The sequence below is a fragment of the Equus asinus genome, chromosome 23 (genome assembly GCF_041296235.1).
Source record: "Equus asinus isolate D_3611 breed Donkey chromosome 23, EquAss-T2T_v2, whole genome shotgun sequence".
NCBI lineage: Eukaryota > Metazoa > Chordata > Mammalia > Perissodactyla > Equidae > Equus > Equus asinus.
In genome coordinates this window covers 19285052-19300854 of record NC_091812.1, presented here as the reverse complement: position 1 = coordinate 19300854, position 15803 = coordinate 19285052, and the positions used below count along the sequence as shown (strand labels likewise).

At 42.9% G+C, this 15803-nt stretch overlaps 1 protein-coding gene across 7 annotated transcripts in view; it reads right to left on the bottom strand.

Annotated features, from left to right (window-relative positions):
• Window positions 1-15471, bottom strand: part of LOC123280106 (solute carrier family 28 member 3-like) — a 38026-nt gene extending 22555 nt beyond the window's left edge. For all 7 annotated transcript variants that reach the window (XR_011497408.1, XR_011497409.1, XR_011497411.1 and 4 more), the window contains exons 1-9: window positions 15193-15471; window positions 9585-9765; window positions 8493-8584; window positions 6874-7063; window positions 5636-5780; window positions 4276-4389; window positions 3579-3656; window positions 1651-1731; window positions 227-307 (exon numbers count right to left, since the gene is read on the bottom strand). Coding sequence is in view for 3 of the 7 variants with exons in the window: in XM_044756686.2 (XP_044612621.2) it covers window positions 227-307; window positions 1651-1731; window positions 3579-3656; window positions 4276-4389; window positions 5636-5780; window positions 6874-7063; window positions 8493-8584; window positions 9585-9709 (906 nt within the window). In the remaining 4 variants the exon portion in view is untranslated. The remainder of the gene's footprint in view (window positions 1-226; window positions 308-1650; window positions 1732-3578; window positions 3657-4275; window positions 4390-5635; window positions 5781-6873; window positions 7064-8492; window positions 8585-9584; window positions 9766-15192) is intronic.
• Between the last annotated feature and the right edge of the window lie 332 nt (window positions 15472-15803).

Sequence of the window (15803 nt, the reverse complement as noted above, 5' to 3'; positions counted from 1 at the left end):
AACTCCAATGCCGCGTTCAAGCACTGAGACTCTTGCAAGGGATCTCTCTCTCTCTCTCTCTTTTTTACTTTCTCTGGAATCTGGACTTTGTCAATGTTGAGAGGTCCTTATTTTGACACTCTTCCCTCTACACTAAAAGAAATAAAACCATCGTATTTTTTTACTCCTATTTTTGTAAAGACTGTCCATTTTAGCCAGTGTTTTGTTTTTTGATATTACAACTTACCTCTCCAAAGAATATATTGCCAGCAGCAACTACAGATTCAACAGGAGATGATCCCACAGTAACCAGCATGAGCCATCCAATCTAAAAGGGGACAAGGGACAAAGTCAGTGAAGAGCTATTTTTATACACAAAACTTCAAAGTAGGGATAAAACCTTTGGAGGAAAATGCAGAGGCCTTCAACAACTGTGGGCAGGCCAGCAATGTGCTAACTGTGAGGACATTTTACCTAGTCCTTAGAGCAGGCCAATCACACCCTCCTATTGGAGGGGTAAGTCTGAGTCATTGTACGTACTTTCAACATCATGCGAATGAATTTCTACTGAAACGTTGTGGACGAGTCATAAGTTATAATAATTGCTGACAGTCATGGTAGGCTTACTGCATTCCAGGCATCATTTTGAGCCCTTGATCTGAGCAATGCTTTAATCCTCACAATAACCCTTTGAGGGAGGTCCTATAATTATGCCCATTTGATAGAAGTGGAAACTGAGGCACAGTACAGGTTAGTTGTTTTGTCAAAAACCACACAGCTAATAAGTAGTGGGGTATAGTTGATGTTTGGCCTGTTCTACTTAACTCTAAATAGAACATAGTTTATGTTTATGGTCCCACTTTTGTAGTGGCCCTTCCAACCAGAGACTGTGGTCCCACCTCAGGATGGGGACTGCCTCTGGCATTCTTTGTCCTTAGACATGAGCACTGTAGTTCTGAATGTTTAAATCAACAATTGGAAAACTGCGGGCCCTGGTGTTCTGCTGAAATTTTGAATTCTGCTGGTATTCTGGTTCTCTCTCTCTCTCCATTTTATTTATTGATAGGGATCAAAGGAGGGCTGCGCTGTGCCCAAACCCTGTGTGCGTTCAAACCAGCTTACACATTTCATAGATTTCTGGTCTAACATGTGACTGTAGGACTGACAGTTACTGGGCCAGCAGGAATGGGATTAACTTTTAGACTACTTTTTAAATTTGTGTGCTTATAAAACTCCTTGAGGAGCGAAAAGCAGCTTCCTCTTCTTGCTCTGAATCCCTAGCAGCTTCCAGACCAGAGTGCCCCCTTTTGGAACCTCCTTTGGAAAAGCAGTGACTGCATAAGGCACAGGGTGGTCCCAAGATGGAGGACAGTGCTGTTTTCCCCAGCAGGTGTGGGACCTGTGGGAGTCAATTCTGTGGCTAAAGAAGTAATTGCTAAGGTTTCATGAAGATATCAGTGGGTTGCAAGTCAAAGCCCTGTCAGAAGTCCCTGAGATAGACTTCCCTCTAGGGACACATGTAGGATTTTTGGATCTAATAACTGGGAAGGGAGGGTGGGTCTTGGTCTGAAGAGAGAGGCACTTTGTAAAACCCTGAATGAAAGGTATTTAGGATTTTGTCCCTGAAATAATCAGCTGTACACCTGTCACCCATCCCTCCTGGTCCCGTACCTTTCTAATGATCCACTGCATCAGTCCGAGGTAGAAGAGCATGGACATGACGGCGCTGAAGAAAACCAGCATTGGCAGGAACTAGAGAGGGAGAAGGAAGCAATCGTGGGCTAACATTGGCCTCAGGGGTATTAGTAGGTTTCAGATCAGTCTCCTTCTTTCTACCTCCTTTTCCCCCTCTGAAACATCGTATAAATACTGGAAATATCTCTTGAACTAAACAACACTCTATCAGGCAGCTGCTGTATCTTCAGTCTCTTATTCTAATTTGCTTTGGATAAGCTTGAGTATATTTCATCGGAAACTTGACTTTTTTTCCCCTCTGCTATAATGATCTTCTCTCATTTTAGTGTCTCATAGAAGGAATGAAGTTTTGGAGGAATTTGTAATAGTGAGGCTCATTAAAATGAAGGCCACTGGCAGATGTTCTTGTTCTGATATTAAACAGCCATGAGCTTCACCACTTATCCTTTCCTAGATCCTATTTTCCTGATGCTCTTTGGGTGCCTTCAATGCAGCCTGTATGTCTACAGGGAGCCATGTCTCCCCTGCAGAAACCACACAGAGCTGTGGTCTCAGTCCCTCCCCACCCCTACCCCTCCGCACCCCTTCCCCTCTGCTCCCCAGCTAAATGGCCAGGGACAAGCTGCCAGCAGAGGCTCAGAATGATGGAGGACAATTTGTACAGCATCCAATTTAAGAAACTCCATTAATACTATATATTAAAAGACTTTCTGTGCCATCATTCAGAGCTCATGCACTTATGTGCTTTTCTTGGCTTTAATGGGCAGGCAGAGCCTTCCTGAAAGCGTCAGGGAGTCGAAGGGGCTCATCTCTCGAATGTGCCCACAGGGATTCTGTGCTGGCAGAGAGGATGGAGGCTACTGCCCTGGGGGGAGCGGGAGGAGGTCTGAGACACTGGTGCAGTCTGGGCAGCAAGTCACGCCTTCTTTGTGACTTTAGTTTTTTCCAATTCAGGATTCAGATCGCGAGATGAGCATATTTCCATCTCAATTTTTAAACACTTGACCTTTCAGAAATGGCTTAGTTATCTCAGCACCAAAGCATGAAATCAGCAGTTTAAAAAAATATCCAGCCTAACAGTTGGCCTAACTGAAACTGGGGTAATTTGGAGGTAAATTGGGAGTCCCTAGGTGAGAAAACAGTTTACAAGTGTAGGAAGAATAATATACCCAAAAAAGCAAAGATGAAGAAAAAGCCAAGTGTATCTTTCTGACTCATGGACAGGCATCTGTAAGGACTTCCCAGAGGACAGTGACTTCCTGGGGCTTACGAGATCCCCAGGGGCGAATCAATGAGGCCCCAGGCATGGGGCCAGGTTGCCTTTCCCCTGTAAAATAATATCCCTCTTTGGCTGGGAGAAGGCCCAGCCCCTAGGCCTCCCTAAGCAAAGGCTGTGCTGAAGGAAAATGGGAACAGTTTAGCACGAGGATGGTTCTGGAAGAACAGAGGCTGATGTGGGTGACCAGCTGTCCTGGCTGGCCTGGGATTGAGGGTTTCCTGAGTGCAGACCTGTCACCGATCCTGGACCTGGAAGCCATTATTGGCCATATGCCTGTTCATGGCCAGGTACCTAATAATCTTTTCTCTCAGAAATCTCAGATACTGTTGCCCCGTATGATTTTTCATAAGTATCTCAGACCATGCTACAAGCCCTCCAAAGATATTCCAATATTTCTGACTGCTCTACATGTTTCCCTTAATGCTATAGTAACAAAATAAAACATTTGTAATCCACTGACTTCAGATAAAATTGTCATGAGAAAGGACAGTGGTGTGCTGTGCACCTATGACGTGCCCAGCAGCTGTATGCCTGGTTTCTGGTAGTTGGGTCCTATCTGAACATCTACAAAGACTGAGAAGTTACTGAAAAGGAAGTGACTCCATAGAAAAGGGTTTGGCTTTACCTTAAATGCCAAGTAGTGGTCTGTGTAGTTCTCACCAAAGACAAAAGAAGCACCAGCGTCAGTGTGCTCCAAGAAGGTCTAAGATAAAGAAAGGGCAAGAGCAGATCATCATAACCACTGAAGTGGTGGTTACTGTCCCCAGGACTCACCAGGCCCTGCAGAGGGTGAGGACCCATCAGACTTGTTGGATAGACTTGGAGAGTTAATTTTCTCGGCTTTTCTCCCTCCAGTGGGTGGCATGGAAGTGTATTTTTGAACTATAACTGTGCACAGATTTCCAGGCATTTCTAACATTCAATCTGACTCTATGGTGCTAAAGAATAAGCTGGTGTGGCAATTTGCTCCAGAAGCAATAAATGGCACATGGGTGGCACTGCTGACCACTAGATGCAAAGAGAGCCTGTCTCTCTGTTTGTGGCAACATCTTAGAAGTGTGACACCCCTTGGGCAGGAGGAAGGGGGCAACCGGGATAGGGGAGAGATGTAGTGGATGGTGTGGGTGAGGGGCAACAATAATATCAATAAACTGGACAGATTAACACTTTCTACATAAAATTGTTTGTCTAACTCGTGCTATGAAATTAAAATTTCAGTCAGCTCATGCAGACAAATAAACCTATTTCTGACATGTCCTGAGGATTATACTCAACTGTTAAAAGCACTATGCAAGTAAAATGTTCTTTTGAACCCAACTTACCTGAACTTGTTTGCCCAACCACTGAAAAGCCCTAAGTCCAGGGCCAGTCCTTAGCATTATGAGCCCAAGAAGAAACTGTAACCCAATTCCCCCAAAGACAGGCCTCCAGCGAACCTATGCGGAAAGATGGAGAGAGACGTATCTTATTAGAGAATCAGTGCTGACCTCAGCATAAACGTCCAGAGGACCACTGTTTCCTTGGAAGCATCTCACACGTGGCTTGTGATCCACCTTCTCTGGGAGGCCCAAGCAGTCATGAACAGAGTGTCCCTTGAAAGACTCATACCCAGAAATCTCACGATGGTATTCCCTCTTTCTAAACCTGAGTTTGAAGCCTTCAGTCTCAGGGGAGTATGGAACCATTATGTCATGATAAAACTCAGACCCAAAGAGTAGTCTTAGCAGGGCCATAGGGAAGAAGAAGCTAGCCTTTCTGGTCATGCTGTAAATATTCAATACATATAATTATTTGCCCTGTCTAGAAAATGGAGAGGCAGAACATGACTTCTCTGTGTGTCCTAGGTTTGTTGATCTGACAAACTGTAAGTGAATTGAGTGAAACAAATTACACCCTGTTGAGGGGCTGTCATTTCACTGTAAAAGGAGCCAATTATCTCTAACACAGACCAAGGGGGAGCAGAGTCATGGACAATAAGCTGCTTTCATTTTTGGTGCAGAGATGAGTGGCCTGCAAAGAACTATGGGATTGGAGGCATAGAACACAGCAGAGATGTTCACAGGGCAAAGAATTTGGATCACATTAGGTGACTTGCTCTCTGACTAATGCTGTTTTGGAGGGGTCAACCTTTCAGCAGGTAAATTCTTCCAGCATTTGCCATTATGAGTCATTTGTGAAGACTCAATGTCTCAGAATTCTTGCCCATGTATTGGGTTACTGACTGACAGAACAAGGATGAGCTTGGAATTCAGTGTGAACACAACTGTGGGAGGACAAATTTTTGGAGTAAAATAGCCAAAATTGAAGTAGAAATTTGATGCACTGCAGAATCCAATGGTAGAATATTAGATTATTTACTGGCCTGGGGAAATCTGGATCAAAATGGATGAGTTTTCTTTGAATGTGTGTTTGATGGGGAGAGGAGGGGACACGAGTAGAAGTTGACCTTGACAGGATAGAACATCTCACTGATTGTGTAACTGGAAAATTACTCAGAATGAACAATGAGAAAGTGACAGTTCTATGAAAGTTCAGGAAGAAGGGCCCCCTAGCCACCTAAAATATCATAGCAAGGTAAGAAAAATACTGAGTAACAGTTAAATTCTCCCAGTTACTATTTTGAGCAATTTACACATGAGAAAAAAATAGGGAAAAATAAAAAAAGATCCATTTGATACTTACTTTGCTTGGATGCTTGGAAAATAGAAATAGCAGGATAACATACACTATGAGCCCACTGAAGGACACCAGCTGCTGTTGGCCCAATTTGGCAGTGTCAAAGATCAGCCATAAAACAACTCCCAGGATCAGAGAGCTCCAAATCACCCTGAGGAACCAGAAAGGGGGCATCTTTTGTTGTATTTGTGGCTCATTTGTAGCATCCAAGTGCTAACTTGGAAATCTTAATCAGGCTTAAACCAACAAACAAAGAATATTAAGAGTTAACACACTCTGGCACCAGGAACTTATGCTTCTAGAAATTGCAGCAGACCCTCTTTTGTTGTGGTTATAAAGGCAAATAGTGAAAACATTAAGCAATGTGTCTCCCTCATTCCAAAGCCCTTGGGCTGTTCAACGATATATAAAAGGGTCAGAGAGAAGAAAGGATGTTTGGAGAGAAGTCTGGTGATTTCTTTGAGAGATCTATGGGGAGTTCTCATCTCCATTTTGGACGATGGGTGAGGTGTTACCTTCTTCCCTTTAAGGGAGAGCTTGAAATGTGTTCTTTGAAGTTGGGGGACCTCATCAGAGCCCCAGAGAGCCAAGTTGAACTTTATAGTGGATTCAACTCCCTGGGGAATCTAGTGGGCATGACAAGGCTGACTCATGGCTTGGATGGCAGAATCAGAAAGGGTGCTGTGTTGGGATCGCACAACCCTGGATTATTAGGTCAAGGATGTGTGAAGTTTCCTGGTAGATCCAAGGTGCGCCTTGCTGGGGAGAATGGGTCCTGGGTCCTACCCAGCAGGGCCACCTGGAGGGAGAGGAGGTCCGACAGAGAGAGGCTGTGAGAAACGTCCTGAGTGGTCACCTGCAGGACACGGGCTCCTGTAGGAGAGGGTTGGCTTTAGTAATTCATAGAACCTTCCTCCCAAGGAGGCCAGCTTCGTGCATAGAGCATAGGGTCACCTCCCCAAGTGAGAACCATCCCATCCTTTGGACAACATCTTATCATTTAGTGGCACTTGAAATTAAGGCAGTTTGTAGGGACATTTGAACACATCTCGAATGAGTCATTACCTTATTGAGGCCTTGATTTCCTGTTTGCAAAATGAACACTTTTTACAGATTATTCCCTAGGTTGTCTCTAGCTTCAATATCCCACAAATGAAGAAGCAATTTCAGAACACAGTTTTGGAAGAGTGTTCAAAAAGTCAAAGATCCCTCTCAACAGCAGTAAGAGAACCAACTGCATTTACCACTTCAGCCAGGACCAATGGCTGTCCAGAAGCCTTCTGCCAGGAGACAGGAGCTCTTTGATTCGATGATCATATTTGGCCATAAAGTGATCCCAGACCACAAATAAGATGGCAGCCATGGTGATCATGAAGAGAGGAAGCGCTCGGTGAAAGTTGAGAGCACATGCAGCGATCACCATAGTCAGGTAACCTGCCAGGAAGCAAACACAGATGGGGACCATAAGCACCAGCTGGAGACCAGCCACAGCACCAATCGGTTCCACCAAGGGGAGGTTCAGTCAAGGGAGCATTGAAGGCGGGGGTGCTCGTGATAGGGCTGTGGGATCCTCTGATTATAAGTAGTGGATTTTGGGCGCTTCTGTTGTTTTTCCAAGCAAGTCCCTAAAGTCTCACCATGAAGGCTAGGAGGATAGCATACTAGGTCTTTTATTCTCTTATAGAACCTTATGAGTTCTCGAATCGTGATGCTTCATCACTGGGCCTCTCACTCAGTACTAAGCACCTTTTTCTGACATTCACACTAGGCAGGCAAACTGGTGTCAGAGAAAGGCGAGGGGTTGAAGCCTTTATGAATGGTATTGACAAAGGTATTGATCCTTCTGGTTTGCTGCTCATATTTGGCCGAAGCTTGAGTAGGAAATCAGGCCCACCAACAATCTCTAAGTGTCTCCAGATCTCTACAGGAAAGGGGAAGGGGTGGGGCAATTACCAAGGGGGCTGCTTTTGAAGAGGAGGTTGTAGGATAAGAACAACAAGGTTTCCTGTTAAAGGTCAGCAAACATGGTCTGCAGGTTAAATCTGGCTGCCACGTGCTTTGTAGGTGGCAAGTACAGCTGTATTTGTATGTTTGCATCTGTCTTCTACAAATAAAGTCTCATGGGAACACAGCCACACTGTCTGTGTGCTTTTGTCCCCTAAGGCAGAGTTATGTGAGTTTTGTCGTATGGCCTGCAAAGCCTGAGACACCATCTGGCCTGGGACACAGAAAGTTTATGGCTGGTCCCTGTTCCTGCGGTGTGAGCACCAGCAGACCCACTGACCTCGGGGAGTAGCGGTCTCAGGTTAACGTCTCTGGACTTGGGTGGGTGGGTCCCACCTTATAGACAGGAGTGCCCTTTAAAATGGGCTGCAGATCCCTTTTCTTGGGAGGGAGCAAAACCGGAGAGCTGTTCATCTGTGAGGACAGTACAGTCCTGCCTTCAGGCAATAGGAGTGGGCTCCCTGACCCCAGGCTCCTCCTCGTGTTGTGTGTGCGTAGAGTATTAATTGCTTATATTTCCCCTACACTTAGGTTTCTCACTTGTAATTATCACCATGTTTTCCACTTACCTGGATGTGATGAACCAGCCCTCAAATGCAAAACACAGTCACAAAGGCCACAGGAGTAGGGGACCTAAAAAGTTAGCTGCTGGTACAAAAGCTGGACAGGAAACCACTCTGCACAGGTGTCCCACGCTGAGACGTCCCCCTCCCTAGGGGCTTCCTGATTGATTCTCTCCCTCTCTGGATGATTCCTTGAGGTCCACGGCAGTGGGAAGACTTATTTTCTTTCCACAGAAAGCTCTTATTTTGGGAATCCTTGAAAAGAGACACTCGATCCCATCCCCTTTGCTACTTACCTGCTAAAAAGATGCCCCAAAGGATGTACGGAAGAGTGGTTTTGTGTCTTTGATAAAAATCCCGAACTGTACCATACTTCCTTTCCAGATACCTGTAGAAGACAAAAGCAAAAAGGCAAGCAGAAGTCAACACCAAAATCATGAAATAAACTGGCAGCTAAGGCTGGATAGGGCTTTGTACATCAAGTAAGCAAACGACCAAACTCGTGAAGTGTGTGTCCTACAGTATAGAAATGGGAAACTCTTTTCATTTTAGAATTAAAGCAGCCCTGGCTTGCATCGCCTTTGCCAAATGGTTGGGATTTGCTGAATTGCATGTGCCAGCCCTTGAGGGGTTACAGAGCTGAGAAAACGTGCTCCTGGAAATGGAGCAGGGGAGACGGAGAACTAACCAAAAGCTCAAAATAAATCATAGGAAAAGGGTGTTTCTCACTGGACTATGAGGGCCTCCACTAGATTTTAAAACACTGTTATTAAACGTTCATCTAAAAAAAGTAAAAACCCAATGAACTGTCAACCTTTTGGTTCCACAAAGTTTGAGGAAGCTGGTGGTTCCCTGTCCTCACTCACCATACTTTTTAGCGGGAGGCTGACAGACTTCACTAGGTGCTTGAAACATAAAGTGGAATTTCATGGATCTGAGAACTATTAACTAGTAGGTTGTAATATAGCTTTCTCAGAAAGTTCTAGAATTGTTAGCATGTCTTTGTTTCTCTCCAGAGTTTTGTTATAGGGTGGTAGGTATGTTACTGGACAAAACATGAGTCCCCTTCTTGGCAAGTTAATCAACCTACACCAGAAGTAGTTGTCACACAAAGCAGAAATTTTGTTTGTGGCATGCAGGAAAGAAAATGGAGACCACAGGGAAAAACTCACAAAAGTTATGATTCCCTGAGCATGGGGAGGTGGGTACTTTTATTTGGGGTAGGGAATGAATATTCAAAGGGGAAGTTTTATCATCGCACATAGAGGTGGGCAGAAGCTTGCACATGCGTGGTTTGAAATCATGCTTTTACATGCATCTTATGATCTGAAAATGGCTGCTTTGCCCCTCTCAGAGGAGAATTTATGATATTAATGAGGGAAGGTTACTTTAGTACAGCTTTTCGCCTTTTGCAATAGGTGGCATTCCTGTGCTTGTGGTCTCTGCCGGTCTGGTGCAGTTCAAAGTGGTTGGGTCCAGGGTGGTTGTCACTTAGAGCTTCCTCCTCGTGCATAGCTGAAACCACATAAGCTCAAGACCCCAAAGTTGTGGAGAGAAGAATGTCTGCACCTTTGAAGAAGACAAAAGAATTAGGTCAAACACAAAAGGTTAGAGTTTAGGCAGGACAAGAGCAGTGAGTGAGAGTCGATGACTGGTGACAGAATCCCTCCTCTACTTTTATCCTGCTCCTCATTCTTGAGGGGCGTGGGGCAAAGATCCATCTTCTGTAACTACTTCCTCCTGAGCATGGGAATTGTCATAGAGGCTGATAGGCAAGTAGAATTTTTCCCGCTGATATAAGGTAAGTCTGTGGGTCACCAGGCATAGCTCTAAGTTGTTCACATCTTTGATTAACAGGCAGGTGGCAGTCACATCTCTCAGGCATGGGGGTCATCTTTTCACCAGTGTGTCTAGCTGCTTTGAGAAACAGGCTATCACTCTCTTTAAGGGTCCCAATGTTTGGGCTAATCCTCCCAGAGTTACTCCTTGTCTTTCATGAAGGTACAAGTCAGATGGTTTGCTCAGGTCTGGAAAAGGCCAGTGCAGGTGCTTCTATTAGTAAGTTTCTAAGCTTATTGAAGGCTTGGTCATATAGTTCATCCCATTCAGAGGGGTCCATTTCTGACCCCTGTAATTTATCATAAAGAGGCTTAGCAATCAACCCCAAATTAGGGATCCACGTGTGGCAGAACCCAGCCATCTCAAGAATCCTCATAGTTGCCTATGTGTTCTTGGTGGAGAAGTTGATATATTACCATTTTCCTCTGATGAGAAAGGTGGTGCTGCCCTTTTGAAATAATAAACCCCCGATACTTTACAGTCTCTTTAGATACCAGTGTTTTTCCCTTAGACACTTGATATCCCTTACTGGCTAAGAAGTTCAACATGGTCACAGTGTTCTCATCAGAGATTTTCTTGGAAGGACTAACATCTAGGATGCCATCCACATACTGTAACACAGTGCTTTGTTTTAATTTTAATTCCCTTAAATCTTTGCCCAGGATTTCCTCAAAAATTGTAAAGGAATTTTTAAATCCTCGGGCTAAGACAAGCCAGCAGTATCGTTGATTCTGGTGGGAGTCTGGGTCCTCCCATTCAAAGGCAAAAATCTCTTTAGACTCAGGCTCAAATGGGACATAAAATAAAGCATCTTTTAAATCTAGTGCTGTCTGAAACATGCAGTCCCAGGGAGATTAGCCAGCAGGTGTAAGGATTAGGTCCTACAGGATATGGGTCTTGGACTGTTTTGTTGACAGCCCTAAGGTCTTGAACAAATCTGTACTCCCCTTTTCCTAGCTTTTGAATGGGTAAAATGTGAGTGTTACATGGGTAGCTACATGGCCCGATTATTCCTTGTTTTAAAAGTTTCTTAATTATAGGAAGAATTTTTCTTATGGCTTCTGACGTTAGGGGGCATTGTTATGTGAGAGGCCAGTGGTCTATCTGCTGTAAGTCCACCCCTACAGGTATGGCACCAGCTGCCTGTCCCATTTGTCGTTGTGTCCATACCTCTAAGTTGTCTCAGCTTAGAATGTTTGGGGAATTTCTTCCTTTTCAGGTACTGGTGTGTTTTGTAACAAGGCCATGAACTCGACCTCCCAAGTTTTGGGAACTTGGGTTTCTATTTTGTCTTGTTCCAAGTTGATTTAGGACCCTAGTTTTGATAACATGTCACCCACAAGGAGAGGAACGGGGCATTCTGGTAGATATAGAAAAGCACGTCTTAATGTTTTGGATCCTATTTCACAGGTCAAGGGCTCCATAAACCTTCTGGTCTCTCCTCTACTGATACTCCTTTTATATCATATGTTCTATTTTGAAAGGGTTCCTTTTTGAGTATTTAACACCAGGAGTGTGGCCCCAGTATTGAGCAAAAATTCAACATGCTCTCCTGCCCCTGCTCAGGTTACCTGGGGCTCTTCTGGGGAGATGAGGATCAAGTTGCCTGGAGCCAACTGGGCAGCCCCATGGCCCCATCACATCTCATCTGTAGTCATGGGAAGTTGCCATGGCTTGGTCTTGTCTGATCTCTTCCCTCTCTTAGGTTGGTTTGGACAATCCTCATGCCCCTCCTGTCTGCAGTTGCTACTGATTAGGTCCCAACATCATTGGTAGCCTTCTGGTCCCATGGTAGGGGCTAGGGTCACTCACCAGTGGCATCTTCTTCTTCTCCCTCAGGTGACCTCCTGCAGACTGGAGGGTCATCAAAAGCAGAGTAGCTTGCCTCTGCATCTCTTGGTCATCTTTCATTTCTTCTGTCATATCTCGGGTGTTGAGCACCCTGAAGGCCACCTCCACTAACTGCACAGAACTGCTATCAGGCCCTATTGTCAGTTTTTGGAGTTTCCGACAGATATCTGGAGCACTTTGAGAAGTGAACAGGTATCAAGAACCACTTATATCAGTGACACTTACCCACATAATATAACCTATAAAGGTTTACTATTATTTATTTGGTAATTTTTTATGTAATTTAATACACCCAATAAGCCTAACTAGTCTAAAATCTCCCACTTTATAGAAAGAACATATTCTTTGAGAAGTCTCAGGGTCCCACTGAAGCCCCCAAGAAGACTTTACTTAGGATTTGAACCTTGGGGAAATTAGTCAAAAAACATCAAGAGGTTTTAAAACACTTGGTCAAATTGGAAATAATCTTTCGTTATCCATTTAATCAAGGTGACAACAGAAAATGTCAGAGGCAAACAGAGAGAGTGAAACAGTCTAAAAAGAAGACCCTAATAGAGAGACTTCTGCCTCCTTGAGCATAGGAAATTATTTTAACGAAACATAGATTTTCTGTCTTGTAAGTAGACTCACTCAAAAATAAAGAAATTTTACCTTTGATAATCTCTTTGTCAAGAGTAGACCAAAACTTTCAGAAGATTATCCTTTTAAGAGGAAGAAAGTCAAATGTTTAATTGTTTTAACTTACTTTTGATATAGAAACTCATTTATTTAATCGAATTTGTCTTAATCTTAGTCCTCTTAACTATGTGTAAAACTCTTTTATCTGGGTTTTTACTTTCACAAACTTTCTGTCACTTGCTTCTTAGATTTAGAATTTGTTCCATGTTTTTCTTCCCTTTTTTTCTAGTACTGTAGAACAAATTTATCTTTTTTAACAAAACAAATAAAAATATCTCTAGTCTTTATGTCTTCTTTACTGAAAACGTACATTTTACTTTCCTTGAATACAAAGACGTTTCCTTACTAACTTTTAGTAGCTTTTTTTTTTTTTGGCCAAGGAAGATTTGCCCTGAGCTAACATCTGTGCCAATGTTTCTCTATATTCTCATATGAGGGACACCTCCACAGTGTGGCTGGTGAGCAAAATAGGTCTGCCCCTGGGATCTGAACCTGTGAACCTGCACCAGCAAATTGGAGTTTGTGGAACTCTAACAACTCAGCCACAATGCTGGGCCCAAATTTAATCATATGTATTAATAGAACTTTTAGCCCTTATGGACTTTGACTGTGTTTGCAAAAACTAAGAAATAAGTAATTACATACTGTCTTTTACATTAGTATTCTGTAGCTTGGCATATTTATAAATACTTGTCATAATTTTTAGGAAGATGGTACTTCATAGTATAATCTTTTATAGAATAAGACGTGTTTACTAATACACCTGAACATCTTTTAGTTGTTTTGTAATAAGAAGGCAAAAGTAGATGAACCTTTATCTGATATTTTATCTCTCTTAGAAATTATCTTGCTATTCAATGAATTTTTTATCATTTAATTTAATCGAGTAAAACTTCAAAGTTTTAACTTACAAAAAAGATTTTGGAACTATTCTAAATACATATGTTATAAAATATAATTATTGTTAAAATTCTATCCATAAACTCTTACCTCACTTACATTTAAGCCATTTGTTTTTAACGATCTTGTCCAGATTACTCACAAAGTCTCTATGTGACACCAGAGCAGTTCGCCATCATTTTAAGTTGTTGTATGTACGTATATTAAATCACCATTATTGTTAAAAGTTCTCCCCAAAGCTTTTACCTTTTCAATCTATTTATTTTACCTGTTTCCAATGAATATTTAGATTGCCTATAAAAACTTTATCAATTAGACAAAATTAGCTATTATTTTAAGTTATTAGTTTTGTTGACAAATTCTGTAAGAGAGACAACATGAGTTTCTTTGACTCATAAAGGCTGTATGTTTACATTAAATCCTATGTTGATAACTCATGGACATGTCTATTTTAATTAAACCAACAGACTTAAACAAGTTTTTATTTACCAAAGATCATTTTGGATCACGTTAACTGGAAAGACATCTGGGCTAGTTTTTATCACATTTGGAAATAATTTACATAAGTGCTTATTTTAAGTCAATTAAATACACCTCCTTTAGAAATGACACAATCCAGACACACAGGCAGAGACATTTGGACAATCAGAAATAGAACTTTAAAAATTTCAGCCATGTCTCAGGAACAAAATATAAAAAAAATGCTAGATCCAAGTTGTGCCTTCTTCAGATGGCTAAAGATTTGTCTTAAAGATTTTTTTTCTTTTTGCTCTAAGGATCCATTTTTACAGCTGGTTTTAAGGTCATTTTATCTTTTAGTAGTGTTTGTGTATTAATCAAAGAATGCATGCCACTGTGAGAGGTTTGGAATCCTCGCTTTTAAGGTGGACTTTTGTGGAACAAAGTTTCCCCAAAATGGCCATTACAATTTTAAAATATCTTAAAAATTTACCTATTTTCACTGCTTAGTTTCAGATATGGAATTTTGGGGAAGCTGAAGTTGGGGAGCTCAGCAAGAGAGGAGGGAGGAGCAGCAGAGTGGGTTTCCTTTCCCCAGCACATTTGTTTATTTAGGTTTTCTTAAAGAGGCAGCACGGGATTTTTTTTTTCTTGTTTAGAAGGCTCAAAAATGAAAATAGGCAGGGCCAGCCTGGTGGCATAGTGGTTAATTCACATGCTCCCCTTCAGTGGCCAGGGATTTGAGAGTGAAGATCCCCTGTGTGGACCTACACCAATCATCAAGCCCTGCTGTGGTGGCATCCTGCATATGAAATAGAGGAAGACTGGCACAGATATTAGCTCAGGGACAATCTCCCTCACCAAAAAAAACAATTAAAACAGACTTCCCATTGGTTGTCTAATTTTTCATGGCCCTCTTTGTCTCTAATTACATATGCAAATACATCAGTTTAAGTCAACTGAACTTGCCCCATTGTGACCAATTTAAGGTGAGGTCTCTCTTAGCATGGTTAATTAACATTGCCTGAAGGGTGGATTTATATGTGCTCACGATCCCAACAATATAATTTAAAATATAATTAGGCAAAAGAGAGTTAATCATTTTAAATAAAGCTCATCATTTTTAGCAGGTCCTGTGGAAAAGGTTAGTGCAAAGAGAAAAAAACCAAAAAAACCCTGACAGATCCAATATCCAGTAAAACAAAAACCGGGCCATGTGCTGGGAGGGCAAGTACCGTGGCCCCTTCGTGCATGAGTTCCATGACTCACCACAGATGTCTTCTCAAGTCCTGAGCCTTGTTTCTTCCACCAGCAAAAGCCAAGCTGCCCTCTCGAAGGAGGACAGTTAAGGAGACTAAGCGACCCCAGGAAGGTCCGATCTGGGAGAGGAGAGGCCAACCGAATTCTCCAGCAGGAAGTGAGGGGGAAAGAAGAACAGGGGCATTGAGTTTCCCCAAGGACGGCTGGTAAGGAAACTGAGACAGAGAGATCCCAGAGGCCTGGAAGCCTGTCTGTTGAGGAAACAGAGGGTTATGAGGATCCTCTGCTGGGTGTGGCCAGCTACTTTGTTCCACACAGCTCAAAGGTTAACAATCAGACTGCAGGGACCTAACCCCACCTTGTACCAGTTACAAGATAAGACTCAGACTCTGAGTCCAGAGACCAGCTCCCTCTGTCACTGACACAACACAAAACACCAAAGGGCCCTCAAACGGGCTTCAAACCCCTGCAGTGACAAATTCAAATGGGCTTCAAGCCCTCACTGCCCAGTGACTAGTCAGCAGGGATGGCTCCCGTTGGCCAGAGCCAAGCATCGGTTCTTCCAGTGTGGCCGGGTTGCGCAATCCTTCCAACCACATGGGGACTCTCACTTTCCTCAG